Source organism: Semicossyphus pulcher, unplaced genomic scaffold, assembly GCF_022749685.1.
Source record: "Semicossyphus pulcher isolate SPU_LCO1_2020_fin unplaced genomic scaffold, fSemPul1.0.p SCAF_20, whole genome shotgun sequence".
Classification (NCBI taxonomy): domain Eukaryota; kingdom Metazoa; phylum Chordata; class Actinopteri; order Labriformes; family Labridae; genus Semicossyphus; species Semicossyphus pulcher.
The window spans coordinates 1,235,001-1,253,898 of record NW_027211694.1 but is presented as its reverse complement, the minus strand read 5'-3'; the positions used below and the strand labels follow the sequence as shown (position 1 = coordinate 1,253,898).

The window sequence follows — 18,898 nt, the reverse complement described above, 5'->3', positions numbered from 1 at the left end:
CATTAAACCAAGATGGCTACTAAATCATGTCAATGTTTAACTAGTAGTCATATGAATTTAAAGCCTTTATTGGCAGTAATCTGGTTGTACAAAACGCATCATAGTACAGCGATTTAATATGCTGCGATATTTTAAGCAAGATAATACATGCATCCTTTCCGACGGGTTCTTTGGGCTTACGCTAGCAATATTCGGTGCTTTCTCCTTCCCCAGTTTAAGTCGTTACCTTCTAGTGGAAGAGTCAAATAGCTGAAGACACATTAACACACTGCCATCTAGTGGACGGGCCAAGCAGGGTGGTGGAAGCGATTTATTGTTCTCAACTCCCGTGTGCCCCGTGTTTGATGAAAAATGCTCATCTATATTACATCGGCACACCTCTTCCTCTTCCTGTCCATGGGTCGTCTTTTTCTAATCAGCTTTATGTTTAGTATTTATAGCTGAAATGGGAAGGAGACTGGGCTGAGGTCCAGTTCCTGCAGGTTCTGGTCTGTGAGTTCTTTTAACAGACAGGAAGTACCGTCTCAGGCCCATTCAGCTCGCAGTCTGAACGTCTGTAGCTGTGACTATGAGCCGAATGCTGCCTGGATAAAAGCGCTTTGCTCAGTAGGTATTTTCCTCTCAGGATAAATAAAGACTGAGGATGAATAATGCAGTGTTCATATTCACCACGGCTGGGTGGGTTCAGTCGGTGTGCAGGGGTTTCCTCTCAGCCTGCCTGCAGACTGATGAAAGCTTCGTCCTGACCAAAGACGCTGCGACAGCAGAGACACAAACAGATGGGATCTCCTGCTTTCATCTCTCATCCTGCTGTCTCTGTCAGGGAGTCCTGACTGTGCTCCACATTCCAAAGATGAGAGGAAGGAACACATCTTCTCTTCCTCACATCTTTAAAGTGAAAAAGTGACTGTTGGGAGATGAATCCCTCCCTGAGCTAATCTGAGGTGTGAGGAGGGTTTGCTGTTACCGTTCAAAACAACAAACACTGAAAAAAACAGGAAGTAACAGTCTAAAGGTGTTTTATCTGCTTTAGCATGCTGTTAGCATGTCGAGCTAACTAGCTTAAAACCTTCAGTAGTTACCAAGTGTTACTTCTGAGCCCAAGGGGGCTTTTTATTATTATAACGTGTCTCTTCTTCTTGTTCTCCTCTTCCTCCTCCTCCTCCTCCTCCTCCTCCTCGTCCTTCTCTTTCTTCTTCTTCTTCTCCTCCTTCTCCTTCTCCTTCTCCTTCTCCTCTTTCTTCTCCTCCTTCTCATTCTCCTTCTCCTCCTTCTCCTCGTCCTTCTCTTTCTTCTTCTTCTTCTCCTCTTCCTTCTCCTCCTTCTCCTTCTCCTCCTCCTCCTCCTCCTCCTCCTCCTCCTCCTCCTCGTCCTTCTCTTTCTTCTTCTTCTTCTTCTTCTCCTCCTTCTCCTTCTCCTTCTCCTCTTTCTTCTCCTCCTCCTCCTTCACCTTCTCCTCCTTCTCCTCGTCCTTCTCTTTCTTCTTCTTCTTCTCCTCCTCCTCGTCCTTCTCTTTCTTCTTCTTCTTCTCCTCCTCCTCCTCGTCCTTCTCTTTCTTCTTCTTCTTCTCCTCCTTCTCCTTCTCCTTCTCCTCTTTCTTCTCCTCCTTCTCCTCCTTCTCCTCCTCCTTCTCCTCCTCCTCCTCCTCCTCCTCCTCCTTCACTCCTCAGAATCATCATCTGGTGACCACGAGCTTCGGCTCTTCCCTTCTCGTCGCTCCAGCCGTCTCACTCCACCTCTGCACCCCGAGCAGGATGTGGAAAACCTGCCAGAGTCCCACCTCCATCTCCACCTCCATCACCTCCATCATCACCTCCACCGTCAGCGCTCTGCCAGGTTAGCCAAACTGATGCCAGCCACCCTCCTGGAGTCTCGGTTTCGCCAGGAGCCCGGCGGGCATCGGAGCCTCAACCTTCTGGCTCGGCCGCATCATGAGGTGCAGCCGGAGCACGCCGTGGTGTCTGCACGCCATCTGGTTACCGTGGTGAGTACTCGTTTATATCATGTGACCGGTGTGAAACCAGAAGGGCGACAAATAACAGGATGATTAAAAACACCTGAGGTTGAAGAGGAAGTATCACTTACAAGGCGACATGTCAGACATGTGGACACCTCATGATGCAGCATTTTTATCACGTTTGCTTTCTGATTTGGCACTTCCAGGCTACCGTACTTCTTCTGTTCTATGTATTCTTAGTCCAGTTTGTGCTGCGTGCATCATCAATGCGTCAGATGGACAGGAAAGTCAGAAGTCAGTAAAGATGAGCTTAAAAGTTTTCTATGTGCTGTAATACCATCTGCAGCTGGATAAGATGTTTGTTTTTACTTCATTAGCATCATTAGCATATTAGCATCATTAGCATACCTGATATATCAGCCTGTAACTTCCTCTGTTGAGGAACTGCTCTGTGAAAACAAGCTGCAGCGTCTGAAGGCTGCAGATTAGACGTTTCTGGAAGCTGCTGTGAGTCGGCGCTCCTCCGCCCCCTCCGAGCCTCTCTGATGTGGTCGTTTGATTACATCAGGTCGTCTCCTCTCTCACAGAGGTTACAGGAGGCTGACACTGAGGAGGTCAGAGGTCACAGCAAACAGACAGTAAGTGAATGATGGATGAGCGGATGCAGACTCTGATTCTGTTGCCAGGGCGGTGCTGGAGGAGAGATGCGGGCTGCACTGCCTGTTGCCATGGAAACACTGATCATGAGTATGTGTGAGAGAGACCCACTTACCTACACAATGGGCGGTTACATAATACACGGCGGCGACCTTCACGGTGACATTGAGACACAGACAGACAGACAGGTGTGAACGGGTTGTTAATGAGACAGACAGGAAGTGAAAAAGTAGGAGTGCTTGTTTTTCTATGGATGGAGGTAACAATAACAATAATAACAACAACAACAACAACAACAACAATAACAATAACAACAACAACAACAATAACATTATTTTAGATTTGATGCAGACTGAAAACTTTAAGTTTTGTGACCATCTGACTTTTAGTTTGGCGCCATCATGAGGTCAGAAACACACTTTAGTTTATCACCTGCAAAACTAATGACATCAGCCTTTGATTCACTTAAACCCTATGTTTTAATAATTAGCTAATATTTGATTGCTAACATGCTAACCAGCATCATACCTGCTTATGAGGAGGTTAGCATTGTCATTGTGAGCATAAAAGCATGCTGATAGCATTTAGCTCAAAGAAGAGCTGCTAGCATGACCTTTTTCGTCTGCTTCTCCTTCTTCTTCTCGTTCTTCTGCTCCTGTCTTCTTCCGTCTTCCTCCTCCTCCTCCTTCATCTTCTGTCTTCTTTCTTCTTCTGTCTTCCTTCTCCTTCTTCATCATCATCATCATCTCCTCTCTTCTTCTTCTTCTCCGGCAGGATCACAAAGTGAAAGTGTAGAACTGGAACATACAGTCTGATTCACTGGTCCACATTTATTTTTAGGATAATTTAGCACAATATTTATTTTAGTGAACATCTACATGCCTTAGCTCGGAAGTCACAACGCCAACACTCCCACAATCCTTTACAAAAACAGTCGGAGGCGTCATCGCCTCAGATGCATTGTGGGAGGGGAGGAAATCTAGAGAAATCTCGGGTGGAAATCAAGTGTTTGTTTCTGGTTCAATTGTTTGGAGCAGCAGGGGATGTAGGGTTCTCAGAGTCGGATTGAGGTTAGCCTGCACAGTGCCTGATGAATAATACACTCTCTCCATACACGCAGACTTACTAGGAGTGCTATAAAAAATTAAAATGAAATCTAATTTTGTGACATAGTAAATAAAATATTCATGTTCGGGTTACCTGAATGTGCAGTGGCATTTTTGGGCGAGTAAAATACATGTACGAGTTATTTAAAGAGACAAAATAATGAAAGAAATAGAATGTTTTTACGTTTTTATTGCAAACATCTGGAAGCATTCTAGCAACTTTATGGACGTTTTTTAGCAACTAACCAAAAGAAACAGAACTTTGACAACATAACGACCTACCTGCAGCGATCACCTGCTTAGCAATGCAATGAAGTTACCTATCAGAGCACTTTTAGCTTACACTAAACTTTTTTTGGATGGTGGAGCTCAGTGACTAAAGATCCCTCTCCATCCTCTGCTGCCCTGTTTGCGTTTATCAATGAGGAACCGCTCCGAGGCTTAACACTGCGTTACGTAACCCTCCTCTGTGTTTATTGACTTCCTGGTTGTGTGGTCACATGACCTGTCCCTGCAGGCCGCTGCCGTTCCGTCAAAACGCTGTGACAACTGGTCGCTAAAGGATGGACAGAAAAGGGATGTTAGTGACAGAAAGCAGCCGGACAGCACTTTAATACCACAGAACAACACACATGAGATGCATTGTTCCACATAGGCAGCATTATAATCAGTTACAGCCCTGTTATTCTATCCTTAAGCACCCAATCTACTCATGTTATAATATCTTTACATGATGTTATTCAGAGCATCTTTGAACATAAGAGAAGGAAACATGTTGAGATGCAGGCTGAGAGGAGGAGAGGTTGTGTGAGTCCCAGATGGAACCCAGCCGCCTCCCATCTCTGCATCATACCACATGCCTGCAAGACACCACAGTGTGTGTGCATGCATGTGTGTGTGTATGTTTGCGTGTTTGGCCTTTGCTCCCCTGTGAGGTTCTCTCAGCACGTGCAGGCTGGTTGTCACACAAACTCGGCCGTAGTCGAGCCTGTGTGTTGGAGCATGAACAGCTGAATGTGTGTGTTGCTGCTGAATGAGATGCACTTTGGATTCTCTGCTGTGACATTGCAGCCTGCTCTTTGTGGAGGTTTGTGCGTGTGTTGGTGTGACAGAGGATGCTGTGTTGTCAGGTGCAAGAACTGCGAGCAGGTTAAACTGTCAGCAACTGTGAGCGTTCATTCACAAGGAGATTAAAGTAACTATGAAGGGTAAATCAGGTGTTTTTAAACCTGGGGATTATTTATTTATTTGTGTCCAAATGAATAACCGGTACAAACAGTTTTGAATGTCTCCAGTAGATGTGTTCATCCTGCAGCAGTGAAACAGGCTGTAGTGGCTGCAACATAATCCTAGATGGGTCAAAGGTCGTCCTCTAAAAGTTCTTGTTGTTTCCACTGACAGGCTCAGGTTGTTATTCTAAGTGTGTGACAACATGACAGAAAGGATCCCTACAGAGATAGACCTTTTTGTTACAGAGGAAGATGATTGTTTTAACCACAGACAGACGTTACATCGCTCTCTGCACACACACCAGACTCCATTCAGAAAAACACTGATTTAAGCTCACAGGACAGGAGCTGCTGGTCGACTGCTTCCTTGATCGGTAAGTTTGTTTGTGTTATTGTGTGTTACACAAATATTTTGTTAGATCTGAACTAATAATTTAAAACATTAAAGTCACACAAAAACAAAAACAAATGAGGCAGAAGTAGACCAGCAGCTCTTGCGCTCTTTGAGGTAAAATCACTGTTTTTGTCAATGGAGTCTGGTGTCTGTGAAGAGGTTGAGATCATCTGCAAGGCAAAGTGTCTGTTAGGCGATTATTGTGTGGGTTGAGGCTCTGTACATCTCAGCACACAACATGTCAGAGGAGAGATAAAGGAATCATCAGCAGGTTTTAATCTTTAATTTAAACCTTTATCTGATCATCTGTTCATGAAAGCTACAAAAGAAAATCTTTTAACGTGCAGAACTGATTCACAACAGGCGGGTTCACTGTGTTCAAGTTCAGCTTACACACAGGAGTGTGTGTGTGTGTGTGATGTTTAATAATTCATGCAGCAGTGTGTGATACGTCTGCTTGTGGAGGGAACTTTGACGCCACTTCAAACCCACAGAGAGAAACATGATTCATCCTGGACTCACTGCAGCGTTATCTGTTTCTATATAAACACATTGTTATCTCAACATGAAGAACCGAGCGACTCAAACCTACTGTTGTTTAATTATTGCAGCTCTGATAAGGTTTGCAATTATTTCTTACCTGAAACAGATTTTTTCAGGGATGGCTTCCAAACAAAGACGTGTTCTTAAGTGTGTAGAAGAAAACGTGAAGGTCAGGATGTCTCTGTAACTAATGAGTATTTATTGTCGACCAGTCATCGATTATTGAAACCTTACTTACTTAATGCTCTTATTTAGCTCTCAGCTTTACATGTAGTCAGAGGTTCTTTTAAACGTGCTAACTAACAATAAAGGCAATAAACAGTTCTTCATTCAAAAATATGTCTTTAATAAACTCTGCTGCTGATTTGGCCTCAACGATACGACAGAGAAAGTGCTGATACACATCAGGTCCACACCTCCATCGTGCCTTCTCTTCTTGCTCATCGCCGACGTGCTCCCGTGATAAACGAGCTCCGCCTCACAGATCCTGCAGGCGATCCTTCTCTCTGCAGCGCTGAGGCTGAAATGCTCCCAGACGTTACAAGTTTTAGGACGCGATGGTGTTGCATCGGCCGCCATGTTTAGTTTAGCTGTCGCTTCCCGGTCGCAGTTTTGCATGAGCAGTTCTCAGCAGAGATAGTGAGGACGTGAGACGGCTCACCGCCCGAATCGTTGCGCTCCTAAAATACAAACTTTAACAGCTTGATTCTTTATTCTTTTGAAGCCTCAAGCGAAGACATCAGGTTTCTCTGTTTGTTGCATCATATTCTTTTGTTAGCTGTAAAACAAACTGGTGCTAAAACATCTTTTCTCTCTGCTCATTTAGAAGATCTAAAAACTAAAACGTGTGCAGAGTTTGAATTTCCTCTGGAGTGTTCAGAGATATTTTGTTGTTGTTTGGATCAGAATGTTTGTATGGAGCCAAACTTGATGAGAAACAGTTTATTATGACTTATTTGACCTTTGATCTGAGGTCGTACAGACACTTCCAGTAGGAAACATTGTGATGAAGGGAACCTGATCAATTCTTTGTCCCTATATTTGTGTATTTTGCGAACACTGTGCAGACAGAAAGATGATCTAAGGGGTTAAAGGTCAGCTCATACGCTCCATAGAGGTGTTTGTGTTTGCTGTGACAGTCATTTTAATAGTTTTTAATATGTTTATGTTCTGATAAAGCTGTGAGCATGATGATCACATTAATGAAACATTAATGCAGTAAACATTTCCACTCTGTCAGATTTTTTATTCTGCTCTGAACGGCAGCCATTTCTTCTCAAAGGAACCAACACAAGCGTGAATAATCTAACCCCACATCAACCCACTCATTCAGCTGTGTGCATGTGTGCGTGTGTGTGTGCGTGTGTGTGTGATCTCATTGAGCGGGATGTTGCACGTGGCGCTCACGTTTTAGCCGTCGGCGCTCTGAGGAAAGGCTGCACAGCTAACACGCTGCAGAGAATGACTCGCTCCTTTCATGGCATCCACGCCACAGTGAGCACGCTCGGCTCAGAAGAGATGAAAGAAAGTCCTGTTGTTATTGATTTGTAAATACTTTCAGGAGGCCTGTAGCACAAGCAGTAAGAATCGATGTAACGTGTACAGTAAGGAGGTTGTAGTGTGTCATGAAAGCTAATAAACTGATCTATACGAGAGTGATTTAAAAACCTTTTGATATTAAAATCAGAGACGGATTCAAAGTTAAATTTGGAACCATTATACTTTATAAAAGGAGGACTTTGCAGATTCAGACGGTATTTTTAGCTTCAGTCCGCTTAGAGCTGATATTAAAGAAAGACCCGTCTTATAGCTGCCTGTTTGAAGTTTTCGTCTGTATCAGATGTGTGCAGTGATGGTCCTCAGCACGTCAGCAGGTACACTGCAAACAGGAGCTGCTAACAGCTGATTCGGCACACTTTTTATTTTATGATCAAATGTAAACAAACTAAAACTAAAGGCCTCAAGTTGTCGTGTTAAACTGGCTCCATGCCCAACAAACTTCCTGTTTACATGCTCCACATTATGGAAACTGTAGTTCAGTGTAGAGTACAAAATTCTTCAACATAAAACCACAAAACATTAATAATGATAATAATGAACGTATAAAACTGCGTCTGCTACTACTGCTTCAACTCCAGCAGTGATTCCAAAGCACAAGATTCAGTCTCGTTTCGTCCACAACCCAAAGAGCTTCAGGTTCTGACCGCTTCCTGTCACAGAGCAGGAAAGAAAAAGGAAGCTGCTTCAACTGATGGTTTGATTGTCATAACAGTTTGCAGGTAATTCAATAGTTGAAAACTTGTCGATAAATTGTTGCAGCTATAAAAGTAACTGCTTAATATTTGCATCCCTAATTTGCAAATAGCAGCTCTGTCGTATTATTTGTTCTTTAATGTTTTGAACAGAAGCAGGTGTGTTCTCAGCTCCTCTCTACAGCCTCCTCTACTCACTTTGATTTGTTTGAATCAGGCTTAAATAGACGTCCGTTTGTCTGCTCTGTAACATAAAGGTCTGTCTCTGTAGGGATCCTTTCTGTCATGTTGTCAAAGAGTAAAATACTTTTATTCCAAACAGAATCAGCTGTTACGTCGCTCTCTTCAAAGCCACCAGACTCCATTGACAAAGCAGTCATTTTAACCTGCTGACCTTTAATCAGGCGTAGGTATGGGAGTAACGTGTGAAATGATCATCAGCTACCTGCAGAAATACAATCTAAGAGTTGTTGGTAGATTTCAGATGCAAAATAATGAGTTCTGTTGAGCGGCTGGTTGTTAATTTCAAACCCTAACTTATGATCCATTAGCGATAAATCTTAAGAGAACTCCAAACTTAGTTTAATCTATAAAAATCAGAGAGCAAGAAAATAATTTTCTGTTAATCAATTAACCGAATAATCAACTAATCCTAAACAAAAATTCAACCTTTGTTTTTGTTTAATTCTAAATTGAAGATTAAGATTCTTCTTTTATTGTTTTGAGAAATCTTTATTTCATTATTTTTTCACCCTCTCTCCTCTCTGAGATCTGATTGGTCCAAATTAGATTCCCCCCTGTTCTTCCCCCGGGGACTATCAGCTAATTAGCAGTTATGACTGTGTGTGTGTGTGTGTGTGTGTGTGTGTGTGACATAAATAGCACCTGATCCTGACAGGAAGCGCAGCGGGTTAATGGCATTACCTGGACGACAGCCAATCAGGCTGCAGGTTGATCTCCAGCCCCCTCTAAGCCAATCAGAGATCACTGAACGACCAGATCAGGAAATGGAGCGAAAAGTCCCTGAGCTGTGACTGACAGGCAGATCTGTGTGTGTCTGTGTGTGTGTGTGTGTGTGTTCATTGAGTGAAAAGCTTCCTGTGGGCGACGGGAGGATCAGCCATGTTTACATGTTCACTTGGTAAGATTTTACAGGTGTTCGTTCTTTTATTTATTATCTGTCGTTGTTTGTTTCTTCATCTTTGAGTTGTTGGATTGTTTCTTTAACTCAATGATTGTTTAGGTTGTCAGTTTGTTGAGCTGTTGTCCGGTTGTTTGCTCAGACTGTTCGACTTCTAGAGGTTTTTCTGCAGGTTGTAGCTTCAAAGATTACTCACTTTATTAATGTTAATAATTGATTGATTTGAGAGATTTCGATAAGGAAAAATGGACAAAAAAAGCAAAGGCAGTTTTCAGTTTTTCTTGCTCTTTTACTCATAAATCAAAGAACTGTGGTTTTAATGTTTCGTTGGACCTAAAGAGACATTTGAAGACATCAATTTGACCTTTTTTTGCACCATTTTCTGACACGTTCTTCCCTGAACGATTGATCGATTTTAATCTAGAAAACGACTGACTTGTTTTTAATAATGAGAAATGTTTATTTGGCGTTTGTTTCTCCCTTCAGCCGTGTTTTGTGGCTGGTGTAATAAGAGTTTGTTTAACAGAACAACCAGAGGCAGACTGATAATAACATCAGCTGTGTGTGTGTGTGTGTGTGTGTGTGTGTGTGTGTGGGGCCTGTCTGGCTGTGGTTTATTGTTCCTGATATTGAATTAAGTTGCAGCAGAACATGTTGTTTTTTTAGCCATTAGCAAACACCCACACTCTGACACACAGGGTTGTTGGCACAGCAGTCGGTGGGTTTGAAGCTGATGGACGGAAAGCAGCAGAGGTCAGACTTCATGTTTCTTTTCTGCCAACTTAATTTAAAGGACGTTCTGTTTTTTTCCTGGAAAGTGTAAAGAGGAAGATGCTTTTTGTGGAGCCAGAAACAGCTGTTTCATCGCTGTCTTCAAAGCCACCAGACTTCATTGATAAAACCAGTAATTTAAGCCTTCAGAAAACGGGAGTTGCTGGTCTACTGCTGCCTTGATCAGTCAGTTTGTTTGTCTTATTGTGCCCTGTTGGATACAAGCTAACCACTTTTAACGCCAAAGTCGCAAATCAAACTAACTTATTGATTCAGCAGGAGAACAGTAACTCCTGTTTTCTGCGAGGAACAGTTGCTGTTTTTCTGAATGGAGTCTGGTGTGTGTGCAGAGAGCGATGTAACGTCTGTGTGTGGTTAAAACAATCATCTTCCTCTGTAACAAAAAGGTCTATCTCTGTAGGGATCCTTTCTGTCATGTTGTCACACACTTAGAAGAACAATCTGAGCCTGTCAGTGGAAACAACAAGAACTTTTAGTGGACGACCTTTGACCCATCAAGGATTATGTTGCAGCCATTACAGCCTGTTTCACTGCTGCTATCTGAGAGTTTCTTCTGGAGCAATTTCAAAACTTATTTGGCTGCATTTTGCCTTTTATATGATTAATACAGCTGAAGAGTGCTAGTTAGTTTTTTGGGGAGAATCATCCTTAAAACGTCAGAAATGTAAATGAGGTTTTGAATGAAGAAGATTAACGTCTTTGTTCTGTGTGAGGGGGAGAGAAAGGGCGTCTGTAGTCTGTGTGTCTAACGACCTCAGCCACACAAACCAGTCTGTGTGTGTTTGTGTGTTTTTTAGCCCTCTGGGTCGTCTTCCAAGGTTTTGTTTCCTGTTGTTTTCGCTGCACACGAACTCTGATTGCAGTAAAATCCAGGATGAGTCATTAGTGTGTGTCACCTGTCTCTGTATCCCTGCTGCTGAAAGCTGAGAGACTGTGGGGAGAACCAGAGGAGCCATACAAAGAGGAGGGAGATGGAGGGGGTGGGATGGGAGTCGGAGGGTGAGGGGAGATAGATGGCAGCAGAGAGAGAGATAAAATAACAGAAGCAGAGACGGTGATACGATTCGATCTGTTTGGAGAACAAAGAAAACACTGCAGACGGGAGAAATCTTCACGGCCATGTTGGTTTCTGTAACAAAACAACGTACGGTCGGTTTAGCCGACATCAGAGACGCTGAAGTGAAACATTTATTTATTTTACTTTCACATTTAAATAAACAGAGCGATGCTTTCAGGCTCATGTGCACATTTAGCATCAAACTAAGACTCAGGTTCTTCACCTGAATGTGGTGCATCATGGGTAATGTCAGTGTGCCTGTGGGAGCTGGGTGGATAGTGTGTCTCTGTGCAGCTTCTCTGTTCTGGATGTCTGACGTGATGCTGGAGGACGGGGAGCAGCTCGTTCTTCCTCTCGGCCTTCACACACTCATCATGCTGCACTTTGTTCTTTCAGCTGCTTCAACAAGTTAGTCGTGTTGCTTTGCGGCGCAGACGCAGGTTTCATGACCTCTCTGCTGATTATTGTTTCTTCTTAACATCTCTTAAACCTGAAACACCTCCAAACAAGCGCTGACGAGCCAGACGCCTGTTCCAGACGTTTGACTTTAGTTTCTCCGACCTCTCTTGTTTACTCTTCCACTCTAAACTGCTGCTACAAGGTCGGCGCTCATCACATGACATGCAAGCTCCCCCAAAAGTAAAGCCCAAAGCTCTCCATCGCCCCCTGGGGGAGCGGCTGTTAGGTTAGGTTTTCTACGGGCGGAGCATTTTAAACGTCAGTATCACAATCTATCATGTTTATCTAATCCCCTCTCTCTCTCTCTCTCTCTCTCTCTCTCTCTCTCTCTCTCTCTCTCTCTCTCTCTCTCTCTCTCTCTCTCTCTCTCTGTCTCTCTCTCTCTGTCTCTCTCTCTCTCTCTCTCAGTACCTGGCTGTGGATGTGCGGAGGTTGAACGTCAGTCTTCTTCGTTGGTTTCGGGAAGGTGTAGCGGCGGCGCTCGGCGTTCCTGCGGGACACGTGCACATCAACCGTCTGAATGTAAGAGACACACCGTCAAACATTACACCTCAATGACTGATTGATTTGTTGACTGATTGACGGCCCTTACAGGAGAAGAAGAATGGCATCGAGCTCTTCGTGTCCTCTGATAGGCTTGGAGTCACGGAGCCCCGCCCCGCTGAAGAGGTCATCCAATCACTGAACGTCCGAGTCCTCCATCGCCACCTGGGACACTTCGGCATCACTGAGGTCTCCACTGAGGTGTGTGCGTGAAACTCTTAGTGTGTCTGCAGCTCGTTAAGCAGCCTCATTAGTCGCCGTGGAGACGGCGGGGAGGATGGATTGGGATTATTAGAGAGCAGAGTGCTGCTGCTGAAAGTTTAATGGAAGTATTAAAGTCCCATCGCTCAGCCGGAGGACGAGCGGAGCCGCTTCATGGATCAGACTAATATCATTACTCTGAGTCGCTGCCATGAGCGATGTGACGGCTCCTGTGAGATAATAATACATAATATAAATATAATGATATTACTGAACAAATCACAAACTCCCTGTGAGGAGTGCACAGAGGAAAACGGGCGTCTCTCTGATTTAAAGGAATATTCCACCAAAACTCGGCAGAATAAACCACTGAAGACGTTTCCTCTGAGCTTTTTCAGGCAGATATATATGTTGCATATAAAGTGTAATGTGGAAGCTGTTATATCTTTATAGATTAATAGACTTTAATAGATTTTATTAATTGACAATAGAAATAATCGTTGGTTGCAGCCCTTCCTCTGAGTGACGCGTGTTTGTTACTCTGCTGCTTGTTCGACCATCACGTTACGTACAGCTAGTTTATTAAGGGACGTGAAAACAGCTTCATGCAAATATTATGTTATGATCAAAATCAGGATAAGAAGAAGGATTCGGTTGTTTTTATTCAGTGTGTTTAGAATTGCAAGAAATCTGCAAAATCAGGACTCTTATTTTGAAAGTGCATGACTTAATTTGATCTGTTTCCTGTAGAAAAACGTCCTGCAGGGCGAGCAGAGGGATCACGTGTGGAGCAGGGAAGGTTTCTACGCCGTCGTCCTCTTCTTCACCGTCTTTGTCATCGTCATCACCTGCTTGATGGTAACGCACACACACACACACACACACACACACACACACACACACACACACACACACACATCAAGATCAGAGTAATCGCTGCCCTGATGCAACAAGTTGCTGCTCTGATTGACTCAACGAGACAACCACTGTTAGCCAATTTCAGGCCGAGGTCAAAGGTCATCGTGTCCTCACTATAAGAGACACACACACACACACACACACACACACACACACACACACACACACACACACACACACACACTCTTACGCATGTTTGGGTCTAAGTGGGGACACGGCTTAACAGCCTACTTCTGAGGACACATCCAGTTTAAAAACAGACACACAGAGAGAGAAACAGAACGGGACATAAAACAGGAATTATTAAATGGAACATAAAATTAAACGCATAAAAGAAAAATAAAGACTTCATATATTTACGAGACATTTTATAATACATTTAAAATACAGTAATCAATATCACAGACCATATTTCTCCAGTTGCAGTGTGACGTTTCCTCCACAGGAGGGAGCCCTTGCACACAGATAAACTAGTGCTGATACATGAGATGGATAAACTGAACAAATCCAAACATGACGTCCTTTTATCCTTGTTTTCAAATATTCTCCACACACAGTTTAGTTTTAAATCCTCTGAACTTTTTTATTTTATTTAACCGGGTAAAAGCTTGTTGAGATATAGAATCTCTTTTTCAAAAGTGACCTGGCCAAGAGGCAGCAGAAATTTTACAAACTAAACTTAATGAAGGAAGCAGCTGAACATGGGTTGTTGTTGTTGTTGTTGTTGTTCCCTCTGTGTCTCTCTGAGCTGTATTCCTTCTGATCAGACTCTTAGACAAACAGCATTATGGTTATTCCCTGTGAGTTTCCCTCTCGTCCTGATTCTGGTGACAAATATGTGACTGAAAATCCCATTAAAATAATATCATTTATAAGTTCTTGTGAAGGTCGCGTTAGCCGATCGATGTTTCATTCTTGATTAATAAATATTAATAAATGTGTTTTTTTCCGTCTGATCTGCAGGTTTTGTACCGACTTAAGGAGAAGGTTCAGATTTCTGACAGACAGCTGAAGGCTCCGCCCCCTGACCTACACCTGACCCCGACTGTCCTGCCAGACTCTGCCCAGAGGTCAAAGGGCACCAAGGTCAGTATCTATTACCAACGCTGTTTCTGCCTATTCATAGACTTTGTACAAATGATCAATTACTTATTACGCAATTAATCACCTTTATTTCGAAAAACGATTAATTAGTTTGAACAATTAAATGAAATTTGAGGACGTCTTTAGAAAACATTGTTTAGTTTTCCAACATTTTATAGACCAAAGTTTTAATCAGTTATTTCAAAAATAATCGACAAAAAAAAAATGGTGGTTAGTTTCAGCCCTCGTTAAATAAAGAATAGTAATGAGTCGATTCGTTCTCCAGGTGGTGACGTCAGGAAGCATGGTCCAAGCTGAGTTCCCTCCATCTGTAGCCACGCCCATTCCCCTGCAGCAGCCAATCATAGCCTGCCGTCGCCTCGCTCCTCCTGTCGTCCCTCTGCCGAGGTAATACAGTCATTTCAAAATAAAGTGCATGTTGTGTTTTGAAATACTGCGAGTTGTTCTCCAGTAAAAATATAATAATAATATTAATGACTCACATAATGTCTGACTGTGCTGCTCCTCCTAGCCCCGCCCCTGTACCTGTCTTCAGCAGCAACGACCACGCCCCTCTGTCCGGTGTTGCCCCGGTGACAGCCAATAACGAGCTAAAGCCCTGCCCCTCCCCCTTCAGAATGAAACCTGCTGCCGGACTGCAAGAAAGGTAACTTCCTGTGTTTAAGCTCCGCCCCCCTCTGTGTTTATATTATAAACTAAATTCAGACTTTTACTTGTCGCGGAGGATTTTCACAGTCTGAAGTGAGGAATCAGAAATTCTCCTCTCAGCGCTGAAAGAGCTGGACCAGTTTTCATTCAGGTTTACCAAAATCCCTAATTTCCTCCCAATGATCAATAAAGGATTATCTTATCTAATCAAAAGCAGAAACACATGGTGAGCTCTTTACAGTTACCTAAATTTAGCGCGCTGACGCAGGTTCCCATCAATGCCGATCGGAGCCGAGACGATAATTAGCCTTACTCTACTGCAGAGTCATTTGACCCGAGTCTGAATGCCGATTGTAACCGTTCCCACTAAGCCGGGTGTTAGCTGGTTTTTTGAACATGTTCTTTGTTTCTTTTCTTTTTTGACAATTACTTTCTGCATGTTGGGTCCTGTACCTGTGAAGATCGCACCTGGCAGCAGTGTGGAGTGTTCCATTAATGACTCACTTTTATCGTATAGAAAGCCGATCATCCTAGCAGCCTTTGAAGGAAAAGATAATTCTCTTCTCTAATTAAACCCTTTTTTAAATGTCATAACGTTTGGACAGAAGCGCTCCTAATGAGCACCCAGATTGTCCGACATGTTAAGGAACAAAAAACCCGCTGTGTGTGTGTGTGTGTGTGTGTGTGTGTGTGTGTGTGTGTGTGTTTGTGTCTTTGGAGTGCAGTAACCTCTAACCTGTGATTGTTGTAGCAGTCAGGTGTTTAGCTGCGTACGTGCCGAGGAGGACTCTTTAAACAGATAGGTGTGTGTGTGTGTGTGTGTGTGTGTGTGTGTGTGTGTGTTTGTGTGTCCTCGATTTATAGTTCAGAAACGGCAGCGATGTTCAGATAGTGAAGTAGGTTTCCTCCATGAACAATGTATACACAGAACATGTAGGTGTCCAAAGAATGTTGTTTATATGAAGGGAGGCGTTTCCTCTGTAATATTTCTCTTCATGTCAGGAACTCCTCCGAGTGACCCCAAGAACCCTCCAAACACGACCTCAAAATAACAGCTTAGATAATCTTTCCAAAGTTTTATTTTAGCTGATTTCTTACATTTCATATAAACTTAACATCATTACTGACATTTTTTAAAACGAATAGGCAAAGCAAATCTATTTATAGAGCGACATTCATACATAAAGCAATTCAAAGTGCTTTACACAATTAAAAACAGCATTAAGGACATTTAAAGAAATGTGACACTCATAGATAGATACAAAAATCAATTTGATTAAAATAATTAAGTAAAAATGTAAAAAGAATACCAGCTGGACTCCTCTTGCTTCTTTTGTTTTGTTGCTCCTTTTGCCCGGGTGTTCCCCAAGGCTCTATTCTCGGTTCTGTGTTGTTCTATAGTGTAAATCACAACGGTGTGCCGTTCAGTGGAGAAAACATGATAAAGTGGCTTCTAAAGTGAATTTCCAGGGAGGAAAACATTATAGTAAAACCTCTGGGTTCCTTTTCAGAGAAGAACAGGGTGCCCTTCCTGTAAAGAAAACGTAAGAAAGTCCTTTCTAAGATGCTCCTATCGAGGCTGTGAACGCTGCCTCTCCAGCACAGACAACATGCTTGAGAAGAGTGCTTGGAAGTGTCCCTCCATAAATGCATCAAGGCTTTCTGCCCAGCCACAGGCAGCCAGACCCAATTCAGCGTTTCATTTTGCATGCTTTTGAAAGCCAAGTTTGGGAGTGAGAACATGGATCTGTGTGTTACATAAGAAGACTTCATGATTTAAAAATCAGTTCAGAGAAATAAGCGACCATGTTTCTTTAAGAGCTCTTTTTTGGCCGAAGTTCGTTTCCCTCTTAAGTTCTTTCGTAACTGGAAAGAAAACATCTTTATCTGCGCCCCAGCTCGGTGTCGAGCACTTTAGCCTTTATCTGCTGCTCGTAACTCTTCCGTTCCGACTCCGAGTGCGTCCGCAGGTTTGAACCTCGGAGGCCATTTTGTCCTGGTTACATCAGCGTGTGGAGCGAGGGTGTTAAAGTGTGGAGAGCACTCTGTGTTTCTTCAGGTAAGACAGGGAAGGAAGATCTCAGCCTCAGAGTGAGAACAGGATGTTTTTCTTGGTGTCTGTGTCTCTTTGTGTGTGTGTGTGTGTGTGTGTGTGTGTGTGGTCCACTCTGGATGGCAGCCAATCAGCAATCAGACGAGTAGGAAGTAACAGCATCCTGGAGAGGAAGCAAGCCGACACGTAGCCAGACGATGAGAGTCCCCCCACCCGCCCACACCCTGTTAGAGCTCACCTTGTCTTTTCTTCTTGTTCTCGCTCCTCTTCGTCTGTTCTGACGACTTTCTGTCACAAAACTATCTCTCGAATCAGTTCAGCTGTTTGAGTCATGAATCAGGAATATTTTCCTCGAAGTATGGGAAGAACTCATGTCAGTTTTATGTTTTTAATCCACCTTTTAAAAGATAATTTCTGTTGATAGTTTCAAACATTTAACAGTTTATTTTGCTCACTTGGGTTCACAAAAAATGCTTCCTGAATTGTGGAGAACATGTTCGTATAAATCATGAACCAAAAGTCTGTAAATTAGAAATAAAACCCGAAGGAAGAGGAACGTTTTGGTCATTTTCTCATCTTTCCTTCTTCCCTCCCTGTCTCCCACCTCCTTACCTTCCCATCCCTTCCCTCCAGACGCGGCTCGAATGTCTCCCTGGTGTTGGACATGTCGGCTCTCGGCTCCGTGGAGCCCCTGAACGTTGCCGTCGTCACCCCCAGAGAGGCAGCGGCCAGAGAGTACCTGCTGTCCGCCAACCGGCCGCTGACACGACAGCAGCTCCGTGACATCGTCAACAACACGCACAAGCTGCACGCCGAGTTCGCTGTGAGTTTTAATGACTGAAATCATTTTACATCTTTGCTTTTAATAAAACATGAATGTCGAAGGTCACAGGTTCAAATGCCTCCAATTTAAGGACAAAGATTGGTCTACAGGACTGGTTTTCTTATTGATATGATACCATTTAAGATGAGGAATAATATCCTGGGACTGCACGGTGGTGCAGTGGTTAGCACTGTCGTCTCACAGCTAGAAGGTTCCTGGTTTGAGTCCCGGGTTCAGATGTAGAGGGCCTTTCTGTGTGTTCTCCCCGTGCATGCGTGGGTTCCCTCTGGGTACTCCGGCTTCCTCCCACAGTCCAAAGACATGCTCGTTAGGTCAGGCGACGTGTCCAGGTGTAACCCTGACTCTCGCCCAATTACAGCTGATATAGGCTCCAGCCCCCCCTGCCACCCTGAACAGGGTATAGATGATGGATGGATGGATGTATACCTGTAGAGTGTTTAAACATGTGACTGTGAAGCCGGGGACACACCGGATGCCGAAGCGCTGCGCAACGAAAATCGCGCGAGCCGGAGCACTTCCGTTCACACCAGACGCGCATTTCTCCGTGCTGGTCGACAAGCGCCTCTGCTCCTCAGCTGTCGTTTACTCACATTTGGAGCTGTTTTTTAATCATGCTCTCTCTCTCTGTTTGCGTGTGTGTTTTGACACCCCGCCCGCACCCCCTATAGCCAGTCCACTTTGTGTCTCTCTTTCTTGTGTGTGTGTGTGTGCGTGTGTGTCTGTGTCTGTGTGTCTGTGTGTCTGTGTGTCTGTACGCATCTTTGTCTCTCTCGCGCTCTGTTTAGATACTGACAAATATATAAAAGCACATAAATATAACATCGCATTTGTCAATCGCGGTGTTTTATTTTGAAAATTGTTTTAATTTTGAAGATTGACCGGATTCTCTCGTTGTTTCATGTGTGACTTCCTGCCAGGATTGACGCGATCGCTCGCGGCTCGCGCAAAAAATAGACCAGACGCCGAAACGATCGCTGCAGGTCGCGAGCCAGCCGCGGAT

The 18,898-nt window shown here is 43.6% G+C and overlaps 1 protein-coding gene across 1 annotated transcript in view; it reads left to right on the top strand.

Annotated features, from left to right (window-relative positions):
• The window catches only part of ptprr (protein tyrosine phosphatase receptor type R), a 29,301-nt gene that overhangs the window by 2,097 nt on the left and 8,306 nt on the right, over positions 1-18,898 (top strand). Inside the window, exons 2-9 of the mRNA XM_069671556.1 lie at positions 1,671-1,984; positions 11,996-12,109; positions 12,182-12,331; positions 13,082-13,189; positions 14,213-14,335; positions 14,619-14,740; positions 14,865-14,999; positions 17,688-17,877. Coding sequence (XP_069527657.1) covers positions 1,671-1,984; positions 11,996-12,109; positions 12,182-12,331; positions 13,082-13,189; positions 14,213-14,335; positions 14,619-14,740; positions 14,865-14,999; positions 17,688-17,877 — 1,256 coding nt within the window. The remainder of the gene's footprint in view (positions 1-1,670; positions 1,985-11,995; positions 12,110-12,181; positions 12,332-13,081; positions 13,190-14,212; positions 14,336-14,618; positions 14,741-14,864; positions 15,000-17,687; positions 17,878-18,898) is intronic.